At 42.2% G+C, this 16081-nt stretch overlaps 1 protein-coding gene across 1 annotated transcript in view; it reads left to right on the forward strand.

Annotated features, from left to right (window-relative positions):
* The first annotated feature begins 15175 nt into the window (after positions 1 to 15175).
* The window catches only part of CASTOR2 (cytosolic arginine sensor for mTORC1 subunit 2), a 127854-nt gene continuing 126948 nt past the window's right edge, over positions 15176 to 16081 (forward strand). Inside the window, exon 1 of the mRNA XM_059866336.1 lies at positions 15176 to 15602. Within this exon, the coding sequence (XP_059722319.1) occupies positions 15490 to 15602 (113 nt within the window). The 5' untranslated portion in view covers positions 15176 to 15489. The remainder of the gene's footprint in view (positions 15603 to 16081) is intronic.

Below are 16081 nucleotides of genomic sequence, written 5' to 3' on the forward strand. Positions count from 1 at the left end.
TGATCCCCAACAGTCATTTGCATCAGCATTAGTAGAAAAAAACTGTTAGTAGAAAACACATGTTGTTAACTTCAGCAGGATCCTGTTAGTTTGTTGCAGAAATCACCACAAGTTAGTTTTTGTTTAGGGTTGTTTATGCCAAATAAAAGATGGGAGAATCTCACCTGCTCCAATTTGAGTGGTGTTAGAAACAGTAATTTATTTTACTGTGATTGAAATTTACAGTCATTTTCCTGACTGCTACTTTACAGAAATTATAGTCTTTAAGGCCTGTCCCTAAGAAATGCTAAACTTATACATTCAATAGGAGTGGGCACATAGCATTTCCTAAAGAGTATTCCTAACATGCTTTCTAAGGCAAAACATAGCAGATCATGGAAGCAGCTGTATTCCCACTGTTGGCCATGGCCTTATTTGTCTGATCTGTACATTTCATGGAGTCATTCTTGCTTTTCTTCCCTTCTCTTTTTAATGAACAGCAGAGTATAGTATATAGCCCTTGTCGGTTCTGAGCTGTAGAGCAGAAAGGAACCTTGTTTATAAGGTGTCCTAGCTGTGTAAGAGGGAAAGTTATCTCTTCACAGATGAATGGAAGTGATAAACATAAGGTCTGAAAGGTAACCTGGATGATATTTTACAATTTTCCAGGTCATAAGCATGGAAAATAGTATAATGCATTATTGAATCAGTTTTACTGGAAACTTCTCATCATGAAAATGTAATTAAGCTATTATTTTTGTGGCAGCTTAGTGCTATAATTGTGGCATACTCCATTGATGAGTAGAATCTCAAGATTCAGAATGTGCTTCCTGCTCACATTCTTGGAGAAGAGAACACAACTGCATACACAGTCATGCTCTAAGGAAAGAATTTAACTCATCAGCATGTTCTGTCAATACAGATGCAGGACAGGATAATGTGGAAGGGGGAAAGCCACGTAATGTACTCTTCTTGTGCTCCTTGCTGAAGAGCATGCAAAAGGATTTTGGAGTAACAAGTGAAAATGAAGCAGCCTACTTTGTTCTGACCTGATTTGTCAAGGGCATGGATTGTTCTGTTGTCATTTGGAGAGGAACACTCTCTCTATGCTTCCTTTGAGGTTTCCAGAGTGAAAGGAGAAGTACCCAGGTGGCTCTGAGTACATACCTGTCTCCTGTCTCTAGCACTCTTCAGCACTCTTGCATATAATTCCAGGCTTACAGATAGTAAAAGGATTTTCCTTCTTTAGAGGTTATTGAAATTAATTCATCACAAATTTCTTATTGAAATGTCTGTGTTGTAAAATGATAATTCATTCAAATCTAACCCTTTTTTTTCAGGAGAAGGCTTGTTCTGAGCCTATCCTATCACATTTTTTCTTTTACAATGATTTTTACAGGAAAGGTTTTGACATTAAAACATCTGCTTTGAACAATTCTTTTATAATTTGTAGTATTTGAAACACATAAATGGGAGCTTAAACTGAAAAAAAAAAAAGACAAAATGAATAGTTATAATGAAACAATGAAGTTTATATTTTTGTTCTAATTTACATGGGGAAAATATTTTTGGAAACACCACATTCATATAGGCTTGGAAGAGTGTTTCTCATTATAATCTAAAATAATAAAGGGTTGGGGAAATACCTAGTTGAAAATAAATGAACAGAACAAAATAATAATTCATTTCTGCTCTTTGTAGTAGGACTTTAACTCCTGATATCCTTGCATTAGCATATGGTGTTACATTTTACCTTTCTCAGGACTATGAGAGTCCTTACTCGTGTTTGTCCTCACTCTGTTTCTGTTCATGTATGAACTTAAAAGGTGAATTCTGCACACCTCAATCAAAATTCCATGGGACTTCCAATTTGGTAAAGATCACAGGGTCAATACTAAGGATTGCTTGCTGCTACTCTGCAGTAAATGTTTTTGTCATCCAACTGTAGATGCAGCTTTTGCACTCAGTGGTAGACCAGCAGAGCAGGAAACAGCACCTTGATTATTTGTGGTACCATAAGGGCAAACTGGGTTAATAAGGAAATCATCTCTAAACTGGAAAAGCACAGTACAAGAAAAACTGAAATGACTACAAAAATCATTGGTCTTTTCTTTAAATCTCTTATCATTGTTTCCACATAGCATACTGGTGGTTACAGAGCAAGCATGAAAATCAGAGCTGCTGTAAACTAGTGCTATCCAGTGAAGTCTGGTGGAGTTGTACTCCCATACGTACCTGCTTTCAAAGAGGGACTTGCACAAAAGTGACCATACCATGGAAGAGACAGTGATATTATCCTGGCTGCCTGAATTTATTCCTCTTGCTACTGACTGAAGCAGATAAAAGCAGATGTAATATACAGACTATGGGAGGCAGCCTGTGTTCTGTTTTTTCAATACTTTATCAATGCCATTCTCTCCAGATTCCATATAAAGGAGAAACCAAAAAAAATAAGCAAACCAGCCAACCAACCAACCAACCAAAAACCAACCAACCAACAAAAAAAAAAACCCAGCCAAAAAAAAAAAAAAAAAAAAAAAACCCAGCCAAAACCAAACTAACAAAAAATTCCTTGTAATAATTGCTTATAGTTTACAGCAAAGACACTTGACTTGAAGTTCCTTTTTTCTCTTTTGAGTGATAAAAAGAAAAAACCAGCACTCTAGCTTTCCAATAGTGGCCTAAACTGTTATTTCTCCTCAGTATCAGTTATTTATGTTCACAGAATTTGAGTTTCTGGCAAGCCTGCACTGCTAGCAACACATCTTTCTCATAAAGAATCTTTGCTTCTGGATTTGTCAACAACAGTGGAATAGGAATATTCCTCTTGACTACCAGATGAAGTTGTCTGTGATCAGCTAGTCTGTGCATGTATTTTAATTTGTCGTGGATATTTTTGTGTACCCAAGGAAATGTTTAGACTGAAAGTTGGGAAGAAACAGATTTAAAAGGCTGTAAAACTGTGATAAAGAGTCTAAATACAGAGATGACAAGTGTGCCAAGATCTGATTCTGAAGTCTGACTGAGTCAAGTCTTACGAGATTCCATTATGGATCTTTCTCCTACTGTTAGTCAAAAGCTCTAACCAAGCCATAACTTCCTCCAAGGTCTATACATATTTAGACTGGATTATCTAAGCAATTGGAACACTTAGCATTTGCATGGAAAAGTCTTGTGAAGCAATAAAAAAAAAAATTAAAAATCAGTGATTGGCATCAAACTGACATTCAGCATCTATATTTTAGGAAAATCATCTCTTTATGCTATTTGGGGAGATAGGTTTGCTATTCCCTTTCTACATACACCTTTTTACACCTAGGACAGTACCAAACATGGTGTGCACACATTGCTGATGGAATCATGGTCACCTTGGCAGTCAGAAGTGGTGATGTGGATGCTGGAAGTCACTATGCAAACAAACACTGTGACATGGGGGCAATCTCTGTATTACTTACTCTTCTGGTCACAGCAGATTTCCATTGATCTATGCTTTGGCAAAGAGCCCCTTCCTCTCACCAAGTGGCTTTTGAATTTTTTTTTGCCTTTTCCAGCCCTTGAGTTTTACAGCTCAAAAACCTGATGGGAAACACCACTGGGGACCAAGTGTCTCTGCCAACCTTTCTTTTTCTAATTGCTGAGAAGATTGGTGGCACAGCAGCATGCTCTAACTCTTCTCAATGCTCTCTACATGGCTAATGCATGGCTCATTGCTGCTTTCTCCCTGGGCAATTGCCTCTGGAGTGGCTTATACATCAGCAAACTCTGAAGTACAAGGCATTACCACTTGTTGTTACCACAACAGAAAATGAGGTACATAAAAATGTCAGTCACAAAACACCAATCCACAAATAAACCTTATTTTGGACCAGCAAAAGGACTTAAGGTGAGATAATGTCAAGGTGTTTGAAATGGCTGTGCTTCAGCTCTTAATCCTAACTGCAGACTTGGGTCAAGGTGGCTGTGAGCTCACAGTTAGTTTGTGGACAGGCCTTCCTTATTGCTTAGAATCTCAATTAATTTACACTTAGCTGTATTCCAGCAAGTAGTGTCTGTAAGACTTTGTCTATATCCTGTTTCCATGGCTTGTGGCTTCCAAAAAAATCGACTAAAAAGATTTTAAAATTGCATGTTCTTTGGCAGTATATATATATATATATATATATATATGTTCAAAAGGTAATTATTTCATGTGTGTTTTGTCTAAGTTTGATAGAGACTTGAAGCTAGATGAGGATGCTGCCTTGAAAATACAGAATCAGGGAGAGGCACAGTTCTTTTCAGACTCAGGACAACTACAGTGAAACATGTATTACCTGCCTTGAGCAAGGCACCAGAGTGCAGTACACTGAGCTCCTCAGCACTGGGCCCCAACAGCAACAGCTCCCATGCAGCCATGAGCATGGACAAGAACACACCCAGGCTGAGCTCAGTAAGAATTTGCCAAGCAGCTGAGTTGTGTTTTAAAAGTCCCTGGCATATACAGGGCCTGAGATCTTTGGGAAAGGATTTAAACAATACAGTTGCTAGTGACAGCATAGAAAGATTCAAGAACCAGAAAGAGCCTTTCTGTCTTCCCTCTGGCTTAAAAGAAAAAATTTCCTGCGCTTAGATTGTTGGAAACAAAATCTTGCTGTAGCCACATCATTTAAAAGGCATAGCTGGCACTTTTAGGCAGACTTTAAACATCACCAGAAAACACTGCTTCCCTAGTCAGGAAGCCCAGCCCCTTGTTCCACTGATTTGTTGAAACAGTGCTGACAATGAAGTATTGCATGCAAGGAGATCCAGTCTCAGGCTGGGGGGGTAGAGAGCAATGAAGGGTCTCTCATTTTAAGTCTTATCCTTCTAAAGACTTTAAATCTTAATCTTTATAAATGTAGTGCTATCACAAGGCTTACAAGGTTTTGTCCTTGTTTAGATTTCTTTAGCCAAAATAATTATCAATCCCAGTGTGAGTGCAATTATATAATTTGTGTTAAAACTAGAGAGTGGAAACAGAGTGCTGTTTTATGAAAAGTTTGGTGATTTTGTCTTTTTGTTTGTTCTCTTCTTGAAAAAGAAGAACAAAGTGCCTAAGCCTACCTCTTGGAGAAAGAGACTGTGATAGGAACCAATTCCTTCCCATTATAGCAGTAGTCCAGTGGGAGGCCAGCTTCAAACACTACTTCTAAATCTGACCTTCTGCACTAAAGAGGCTGCCCTTTCTGGGTTGGGCTTGTCTGTCAGTCAGTCAGTCAGTCAGTCAGTGTGTGGCTGGTGCAGAAGGACCCCAGAAGGGAGTTTGGATTTGTCTGGTCTTGCCAAGCAACTGCACTGTGAACAGAGGAACATCTTCCAGCTAATATTTTGTTAAGATGACAGTTTTCCACAGAAAGCTTTGTTTTCAATAAATCAGCACTTTCCAATAGAGAAGTCTTTTGCCAAAGAAATTCCCCAAGTATTTAGTTGTGGTTGTGATGGCTCCTCAGTAGGGGGAGTTCTGGTATGCTTAGTTGGAGGTTCATGTCCAAGAATTTGGAGAACAAGATTAAGTGCTTCCATGACTGTGGTTGGTTATGAGAAAGGGGTAAAAACCTCTTGGACTTCAGCTCTTCCTTAGGCTTCATAATCTCCTGCTCTTCTTTCTCTTTGCACCTTCCTGAGTTAAACAAATACTGTGTAGTATTTATTCCATTATCATTTCCCCTTGGGACAAATTACTCCAGTGCAGAGACCTTCCTGTTATTTAGCCTAGGCAGTGAAATATTCTTGTGACTATATTGTCTTCCCTTCAATTCATCTATTTGTTCTGCAAACATGGAAACAAATTTTGTGTTATTTCTGCCTCAGAAGTTTATCCCATTTCTAGCTCTGCCCAAGAAGCACATCATAAAATCACTGCCTACTCACTCCACTTAAAGAGTAAGAAATTAATATGATTTTAATGGGAAGAGAGGTAAAGAGGACTCTGGTTAGTGCAAAGAACTGAGAAGGCTTAGTCTTCAAGTAACAAGCAAATTAGGAAGCAGGGAGCTGTCTGGAAACTCTCTTCTTGGTGTAACTGTACTTTTATTTCATTTTCTGCTTTCTACAAGTCATGAACAGCAATGCAAAAAAAAAAAATTAAGAACAATTTCTTGCAGAAGTTTTTCTCTAGAACTATGTTTGCCCCTTGTGAAAACAGGCCACTAGAAAAAAAATCAATTGCCAATGCAGTAAATGGCTTTCACTGTCCATAACCTGATTGCCAGACCCTCCACTTCTCTTTCAGCCAGAGCTGACCTCCTGTTTATTTGCCAGGCCTCATGTATAGTAAGAAGCATGGGTTTTCTTCACACAGTATTTGGTGCATCTCACTTCTCCCCACCCATCCCCCTCTGCACTTTCTGCCCTCCCTCCTTGTTAGACATGATTACATGTTGTTTGGCCTCATTCCATTTAGGTTCCTTTGCTGTATCATCCTGTGTTTGTGTGCAGCAGAACAGCTCCAAAGATCTCCCAGTCTGAACCAAATGATAGACTAGGCAGAGTTCATTAAAATAAATAACAGCATAGCGTGAAACACAGCCTTGAAGTAATCAAATCTGGGATTTGTAAAGTGACTCTGAGTGTAAAGAAGGGTGTTACATGCTGGCTGATACAGGCAGCAATGGGACCTTGAAAACAGCCAGTTTTATAAGCACTAGTCAAACCTCTCAGCTCTCAAGACAAAGATATAAGAAGTTATAACAGGGGGGAGAGAAAACAGTTGTAAAGGGGATATGTGTGACCATATTAAAAAAGTGTGCCTGAATTTCTCCTTTGACCCCTAAAGCTGGGAGTCTTCATGTTGTCTGTTGTTTTTTATTGTGGCCAGTGGCAGAGGAAAGCCATGATTTAACCTAGCAGTGAACTGTTCCTTATAAAGCAAACTTTCTACACAGATAAATGCAGTTGACTCTGCCTCCTTCTACCTGCTTCCCTGTGTGTCTTGCTGTCCCATTTCTTTAGACTGTTTTCAGTGTTTGTAATGTTCCATTTTAAAATATTTCAGTGTTTTTCCCCTGCTGTCTAACAGACTTTGTTATTCAATTCATCTTTAGTTCTTCAGGGCACTCAGATTATTACTACTAAAATTTTGCTCTTAAAATAAAGACTGAGTGGTTTAGAAGAATGTGAGCTTTTCTACATGTTAGACTCTAGACTGGGTGCAGCAGGAGGGGCTACAAAAATGTTCTATTCTTACATTCTGCCATGAGTTACTGTGTGAAACAGGATTCAAGGCAAGATGGTCCAGTTCTACAGCTCATTATGTTCATTGCTGCATTTCTTTCATTAGCTCCTGCCTTGCAGCATCTATGAACATACAAATATGGTGTATTATCCAAGTATAAAGTATTCCTTTGACACCATGGTGGAACACACAATATGAAGAAGTGAAAACACATTTCTAGTTCTCTGCAGAGGTATCCTATTGATAGATATGACATTTATAGGGTTCTTGCACTTGCAAATTGGAACCTGAAACTATCATACATGATTCCCAAGTGTTACAGAAGTGGGTCTGGTGTAGGCAAATATGTGTACATTTCCTAACTGTTTAGTTGTTTCAATGTCTCTTTAGTATATTCTTCATTTTGGTCTTGGTCTGTGTCTACCATCACACTTCATGAAGTGCATGAGAACAGTTGTGCATGCTGCTGTAGCCTGTTTTCAAGAGATAACAATAGGTTAAAATCTTTATGCTGGTATGACAGGCAGGAGGAGAATATTTTCAAGCATTTGCTGAAATTTGCTGTCTGGAATCAAAAGGGTTGAGTTATTTATAGGAAGACCCCATGTTAGAAACTATGAGAACAACTGGGCTTTATCTTCTAAATCACTACAGGAGGGCTCATTTGTATCAAAGCAATCACCTAAAAAAGACCCTGCTGAAGAAGACAAACAGGAGGGAATGGATGTTGATAAAGTGCTGGAGGAAATGGAGGTGGTTAGACAGACTAGGCTGCTTCCCTGTTAGAATTTCTGCCAAGAGAGACCAGGACATGCTGGCTCAGGCTTGCTGTCTTTTACAGACAAATGACCAACAGGCCCTACGTTGTCCAAGCAAAGCCACCTTGCCTTACTTTGATTCCTGCCTGCTTGCCTCAGCTTCTCCTAAAGAGGGCAGGCTGTAGAGTGGATTTAAAATATTCAGTTTTGTCCTCTTTGTGGAACTTCTACCACAGGAGCTCCCTGCCAGTCCTGTGGCCAGACAAAAGCTTTGACCAGCACAGCAAATGTGTAGGAATTAGTCTCTTAGGGCAGGCTGCAGCTTCTAAAGCCAGCTTCAACAGCAGTAAATGCACTGCCAAAACCAAAAACTCCCTAGGGAGGAAAAAGCACGGTGTTCCAGGCCCACAAAGTCAGAAGTCCACAGGATTTATCCAGAGGTTTATTGACCAACAGATTCAGGGGGTCTTCAAGTGGCAATGACAAGACCCTGTGAGCTCAACTTAGCTACACCAGTTGTAAAAGAGGCATAGTCTGGTCAGAAGTGTACTGCCTTCTGTGCACATAAGGTTACTCTATAAATATTTGGGCAAATAAGGCCTTCTCACCATTGAGATATGGGATGTCGTTTATTGAGAATGCAAGAGGCAAGGGGATTTTTCCATATAGAGGGGATTTTTCCATATGGCATTTCATGCAGAAATAAATCTTGTGAATCCCTTGATCCAGCAGAGCATAAAGGATTCTGTCCTGTACAATCAGATCTTTCCAGTGTATATAAACCTGTTTCTGGAAAATGCTAATGGTTTGCAGATTGGACTGCTCTTTAGGAGTCCCCAGGCCACTGTGGAGCCCTATGTGGTCACATAGTAGACAGTGAGATATGCACCATGTTCTTCAGTGGGAGGTATGACAAAGGCCATTGAACAGGACACTGATCTATGCTTTCTCATGAAATCTTGTCCCCACCAGCAGATGCCTTCTCGCAGAAATGCACTGTCCACTGCCTCCTGAACACTGGCCTCTCTTACAGCACTGGGTTTCTATAGAGCAGTGACAGTGTTTATTTGATTTGGTGCAAAATGGTGCAGTTAAGAGGGGAGCTGTGGATAAATTTCAAATCCTTAATTTGTGGATCATTAACTCTGCACTGTAACCCTTGGGGGACAAGGTCACCTGCTTCATGGGCTGGGAAGGTGCTTTTGCAAATAAGGGTGTTTGTTCAACACTGCTGATCCCTGCTGATCTGTTATAAAAGCCATGTTAGTTATTGTATTCATATGTTATGTACAGTCATGTGATGCTTGAGGCCTGAAATACATTCAGCCAGTCAGAAGAGATAAGGCAGGCTGCAATCTGGCTTTCTTCCCTGAGGTTTGCAGAATGTATTTGCAGATGTGTTGATCTTCAGGAGGCTGGCAGTCTGGGGCTGCGAGGGGGGGGAGGGAGTATTTTCTTCAACTGCTTATTTCAGTATCAGAATAAATGAGAAGATGAGGTCATCTTTAACACCTCCTAGTAAGCTGTGAAGTTGTCTTTCCCACATCCTGAGCCATGCTTTCTCAGTTTTGTATCAACAATGATTGTCAGCATTCATAAAGTGGACATGACCTTACTAACTTCATCTGGAATTGTGTAGAGATAATGAGCTGGACTGGATCTGCTTCAATAATGCTTATTGCAGCAAAAAGGTGTAAGTAGTTCACCTGATCAGCAAACCAGTGGGATCAGCATCTTAGCTGGGAAACTATCAGCTTCTATCTCGTGTGTTTTTGTTCAGCAACACACAGATTACTTTTCCTCCTTCTGTTACTCATCATTTTACCTTCTAGACTTTGAATGTTTCCAGCAAAGTCAAGGTTCAACTTCTTAATGCATCCAAGTGTTAAACGAAAATGAGGGCTTCCTAGGAGTGGCTGTACCCAAGTAATCTCCAAGGACAGGGACAAGCTTTGCCAGACATTAATTAAGAGAAGGAGGAATTGAATAAAAAAATACCAAGACCAGATATTTATGCTTGGCTTCTCACAGGGTAAAGTCAAGTAAATATTGCTTACCTTAAAGGGGGACGGTACAAACCTGCCACTTTATGGTATATGGGTTTTGGCAAGGTACTTTGTGGTTGGTGGGTCCTGCATCTGGGAGTTGCTATGTCCAGCTACACATGACAGGTACGTGCAATTTCATCCCTTCTATCCAGAGGCTACATCACTCTGGTTACAAGTGCCAAAGCTTCCTTTCCCCAGGCTAGAACTGGGAGTCCCATTGTTTTTTTTCTTCTAGGGCAGGAGCTGTGAGGCATCACCAAAGCATAGAACATAGGTGGGGCAGTTGTGACATTTTGTCTTCCCTGACCAAGCTGTTTAGTTGGACAATCTCCATTTGCAAGCTGGTGTGTGAATGTTTAATGGTGCTCTCTGGTGCTGTTCAGGTAAGGAGTAATGTGGCTTTGAGCACAGGCAGAGCTGCCTCTGCACATTCTTTGACTGCTGTGGGCCCCCTCAGCTTTCCTGAGGACTTGGCCTCTCCGAGGAGCTGAAGCACAGCACAGTCTCATCCACATCCCTGCTACCTGCTCAGCCCACTTTGTACCTCAACAGTAAATTAAAGTCTTTATTATCTTATTTGATAGTTGAATAAAATGCTTTGAAACACTGGCATATTAACCACAATAAAGTTTTGAAAGGTCTGTGGTTGCTAGAAAGAAATTAGTCTGATAAATCGCTCTTTTTAATAAATGAGTATTTTTCCATAACCAAGCTCAGAAACTGTCATTTGAGAACCTTTCCCCCTCCCCCTTTTTTAATTTTTATTTTCATTTTAATATACTACACATGATTGTTCTTAAAGAACTGATTTTTTTGCCTTAAGAGATTAACTGTCACTGAAGTATAAGCAGCTTGTAAAGCCATCCTGTCTGCCTCAGACAACCTTGAAGTGGTCTCATGATCAAGCAGTGGCATATGAATTGTACTTCCAAAATGATGATAACTAATGGTGTGACCTGGGATCACTGCCTGCCTTTCTGTGCCTTTGTTTACCTGTTTGCCTCAAGAAGCATTACCATCCCTGGGTCGAAAAGGCCTGTTTAACTTCAGCAAGGAGTTCCCAGATAATTATAGTTACTTAGTAACTTCCATCTCAGTGCAAACTGGTTGAGGCTGCTAAGAAATGTTGTGGCTTCCCTTTTGGTCAAAATCAGCAACTGACCTAAAGGTACCTCCAGTTCTCAAACCTTTAAACAGCACTCAAAAGTACAGCTTAGGAGCTGGAACAAATTGCTGTATCCCTTATGGACTGGGTCTGAAAGGGACCCCAGAAATGCACACTGACCCTGATTTCACACCAGAGCTACAGATGTGCTAAGAACTTAATATGCTCTGTCTACTGAAGAAAAGCAAATGCTAGTACAAACAACTGTGACACTAGATTCATCTTGCCTTGGGCATATTTATCCAGGGTATTGCAATTACATCATTCACATTAGGCTTTTACTATCTACTATTTTAGGTCTTAGCAGCTGCTACAAGATCCAGTCAGAGGTCAAGATGCTGTTGAACTCCAGATCTTTTTGAAAGAAGAGCATAATTCTACCAACAACAATGTTAGATTTGCAGCAGTGCAATGTCATACAAATAACAAAAGATAATTTAATCTAAATTATATTTCTTTTTAAAAATGAGGTTTAATTGCCAAAAAGTTAGATACTGCATGTTAAATTCCATCTGGAAAAGGCTACCATAACTTCATCTTTGAGAACTAAATAAAGTAATTTTTGGCTTTTTCATTATATCAGAAAAGACTACAAATTATTTAAGAACAATTTCCACCATCTAAATAAAATAATACTGAAATATCTGCTGTAGTTTGTGGTAACTGCATAAAACATGATGGCATGATTCTCCTTTATTTTTCCTCTGTGTGCAGTGCTGACCTTCATGAACTGTTTGTCACAGTGCATAATTACATTCCTTTCACCTAAACTATTTCTACATATTTTCAATTTCTATTTGGCAAAGCTGATTGTTGTTGAGTGTTTCAGTGTGGTTTCAATGCAAATTGCATGCGGACACTTGGGTGGTGAACTTCAGTGTATTTATGAGAAATTTTGCTCAGACAAAATGCAGACTCACAAGAGCAGTCTCCCAGAGAACTGATGGTGAGCTGTACCTTGGTTGTCCCTGAGAGAAATGCTCAAGGCAAGAATGCAGCCCATCTCCTGGAGCTCATAAAATAATCCATTCCTTCTGAGGACCTCACTTCCAGATAAACAGTGCTCCAGGGCAAGCAGGAGATGGCTCTTGCACTACTCATGAGTTAGAAGGTCCTTGTGATCATGAGCAGAAGCCAGGATATCTGAGAAGTCCCTGTTGGTCCAAGTACAGTCTCTATGTTTTTAGTGGAGAAACCCCAACACCTCTGGCCTCAAGGCTTCAGCCCCAAATTCTGCTTTGTGTTATGGGTGGTATCTGACCCAGAGCACTTAGAAATCTCATCTATGATTTATGCTCACCATCCAGGCAGGAGATGACTCAAAGAGCCTGGTGAGATTTGTTTTGCTGCTATCTCCACTGCCTGTGTTCTTGTCCAAGCTCCCCATTCCTGAGCTCTGCCTGCCCAGCATGTGCTGTGGTAACTGACACTGCAAGCTGCGTGGGCAGGGAATGAGTTTTGGTTTTAGTAAAAATGGGCAGTTACATCATCTTGCACAACAGGTCCTTGCTCTGTGCCTGGCCTGGGCCAACTGAGTCTTCCCAAGCTGCAAAAATATGGCAAACTTGAAATTGCAGTAATCAAAAAATATCATAGTATGTTATGTATACTAACAACACAATTCTAGGCTGCTCCCTGCATAGAATCTCCCAGATGTACCTGGCAACAAGGGAGAGAGAGATTTGAATACTAATGTCAGCTGGAGGAGGGGACCCTTATTAGTATTTTGGCTAATTGCCAGGTTGCCTGCTCTTGAAAAATTTGCCTGTGCTGAGCTAGACATATTTTTCATGTGTAGAAAATTTTATTGAGTGTTGGTAGAGCTTTATATTTTCCTAATGCTTCCTACAGTCAGCTGTGTGAAGGTTCACAGTAGCCATGAGGTCAGTCTCTAGGCCAAAGGCCTTTAGGCCTTCTTTGGAAGACTTGGAAAATGGTAGCAGCTGAACAGGCCCAGAGAAGACACTGCAATTTTGGAGAGCACCAGATGTAAACTCACAAAATGAAGAAGTATTTTTGTGTTCTGTGGGCTCAGGGAGGTGGGGTTTTTTTGTTTGTTTGTTTGCTTGATGCTTCTTTTTTTTTTTTAGTAAATACAGATGACTAACTCAGGGCCTCCTTTTCTCCTTCCCTGCAGGCAGAACAAAGTCTCTGATGAGATGCTTATTCAAAAGGTTCCCACTGATTTTACCTTTGGGTCTGTTCTAACTTTCTCATTGTTTCATGTAAGCATTTTCTGTGGTAATTAGTCTGTAATAGCATAATCCCTGGTGGCCTTCCTGGAGTGTCTGGACTCTCTGGGTTGAGAAAGCTCTGCTGGGGGGCAACATATATTTCTCCATGTGGGAAGTGGAAGAGTTGATGTTGTGAATGGTGTTCTGACTATGATGGAAAAATCTCTTAAAAGAGGAAAGCTTTGCAGCACTTCCTAGGAATTATTCAGGCTACATTTGTCTGATTTCCTCTGGAAGATCCCAGCAACCAAGATGGTGTGTGTGTATTTTGTCCCTGGCTGCTTCCTTCTGGACTCTGTGGTCTGCATTGTCCCAGAGGAACACAGGCATGTATCTCTGTGATTTGCAGATGCAGTTGCAGGCATTTTTTGTAGCTGGGCACAGACACATTCAGAGCTTTCACATCCAAGACCTTCAACTGGCAGTGGAAGCAGATTAAAAATCCTCTTCAGCTTCATAAAATGCAATGCCTAGAGTCACAGGAACTGGGAGGCCATGAAAGCAAACTAGTTTTTTAAAGGCTTTTTAAAAACAAAATAGAGATTTGATACTTTATGTTGGTTGCATTTCCTCTAAATGATTTTGACAAACTATCAATATGAATGCTTCGAATTTCAAGTTTTTCCTTGTTGGATATAGCAAAATTAAGACAGCCTTTCAGGAGTATGGCCACAGACAGAGGAAGAACAGACATGTCCAGGGGAAAAATACAGCCATCCCATGGGAATTAACAGAACAAAAGGGCTTGGAAATCCTAGTTTTGGAAGCTTATCTCCAGACAAGGGATTTTTGCAAAACAACAGACCCTAAAAAACTTAACTTACAATTGCAGAAGCTCTTCTTGCTCTGTGGGGGAGAGGAGTCACTTGGAGTGGGGCTTGGCTGGCTGAGCTCTCATCTTGGGCCCTTGGACAAATGCCACGACTCAGTGTCCCTGTGTAGAACAGAAAGGTTTCTCTTGATGGTCTTCATAAAGCTTATTTGAAATCTTTTGGTGAAAAGGGCCATAGTGACCAGGTGCTGGTGGTGCGTTCATGGCAGAATCAGTGTGATCTGAAGTCAGAGGGACGCTTCTACAGAACCTGAACAGTTTTATTGCCTAAGCCCTGTGTTATGAATACCCCGAGGCTGAGTTTGACTGCTGTTGGTCAGCGTGGTGTCAGTGGTGCAGCGCAGAGGTGCTCCCACTCCCTGGGGCACCCTGGAGCAATCCCATTTCTGGGATGGGTTTGGAGGCCCATCCCTTGCTACCTCCATTCAGCCTCCCTGTGCTGAGGAGTGGGGCAAGAACGGACAAACAGGCCGATCACCCTTCCGGCTGCTCACCCTCCCATTACAGCACACACAGGGCCAGTTCTATGTTATTGACAGCTCTGTAGTACCTCTGCAACACTCACATGGAAAGTGAACGGGTTTTTCCCACATTATTTTTGCTGCACAGTGAAACAGACAAGGATTTCCCATCTGCCACGTGAAGGAATGAACAAGGTAGGATTTGAGTATTTCCCTGCTGTTAATGAAAACTTGTAAAGTTCTCCTTCCTGCTAGTTTTTGGGCTGTGAAAGATTTCCCAGCAAGCTGATAAATACAAAGAAAATGAAACAAACCAAAACAACACCCTTACCAGCGTTGATTCTCGCTTTAACGCTTTACGGTTTTTTTTTAATGACCGGTCCAAGCCGCCCCGGAGGGCCGGTGGGGTGTGGGGCCGGACGGGCGCCCTCAGGGGCGGGGCGGGGCGGCCACGGCGGCGGCGCGGACTCCAAGTCCCGGCATGCCGCGGGGTTCGGCGCATGCGCGCCGGGCCGGGCTTGAGTGGCAAGTTGTTTGTTCCAGCGAGCACCAGCTGCTCGGCACTCCGGGCTCCGCTGCTCCGCTCCGCGCCCCGCCGGCCTCCCCGCCGCTCCAACTTTTGCACCCTCTGCTCCCTCATCCCCTGCTCCTGCCCCCGGAGCTGGGAAGGGACAGACGGAAGCGGGGAGGGGAAAAAGAAAAAGAAAAAAAAAAAAAAAAGAGAAGGCACCGACAATAACAGCCCCCCCTCCCCCTCCCCATTCAAAAACACAACATAAACCCCCGGGATAGATGAACTACAAATGAGAAAGAGGAAAAGATGGAACTGCACATCCTAGAGCACAGGCTCAGAGTGGCCAGCATAGCCAAGGAGAGCATCCAGTTGTTTACCTATGGATTAATCAAACTTGCTTTCCTGTCCTCTAAGACGAGGTAGGTGCTGGGGATGGGGCAGCGGGGGAGGGGGCGTCCTCCTTGCGGGGGGGACAGTGTTGGGGGCGTATCCCCCTCCCTACGAGGGGACTGGGTGCTGGCAGGGCACCCTCCTTCTCTCCGAAGGGCTGGAGTGGGGGCATCTGCCTTGCAAGTGATCAGGGCAACCTCCTTGGAAAGGGGGTGGGCTGATGGGTGCTCTCCTCCTTGGGAGGAAAAAAAAATAAAGCAGGATCCTGGGATGGAGGACACCCCTCCTTACAAGGGGACAGCGTTGGGGTGGGGGTCACCCTCCTTCCTGCCGCGGGCAGGGTGCTGGGGTGGGTGATGGCACCCTCCTCCAGTAAGTCAGGCTGCTGGGTCAGGGGGGTCGCCCTCCTCGCCAGAGGACAGGGATTTTGGGGGGGTGCTGAGAACACCTGCGTGTTCCCTCCGCACACCCGCCATCCCAGGACGGGGAGATGGTGCTGAGGATCAGC

This window comes from Haemorhous mexicanus, chromosome 22 (genome assembly GCF_027477595.1).
Source record: "Haemorhous mexicanus isolate bHaeMex1 chromosome 22, bHaeMex1.pri, whole genome shotgun sequence".
NCBI lineage: Eukaryota > Metazoa > Chordata > Aves > Passeriformes > Fringillidae > Haemorhous > Haemorhous mexicanus.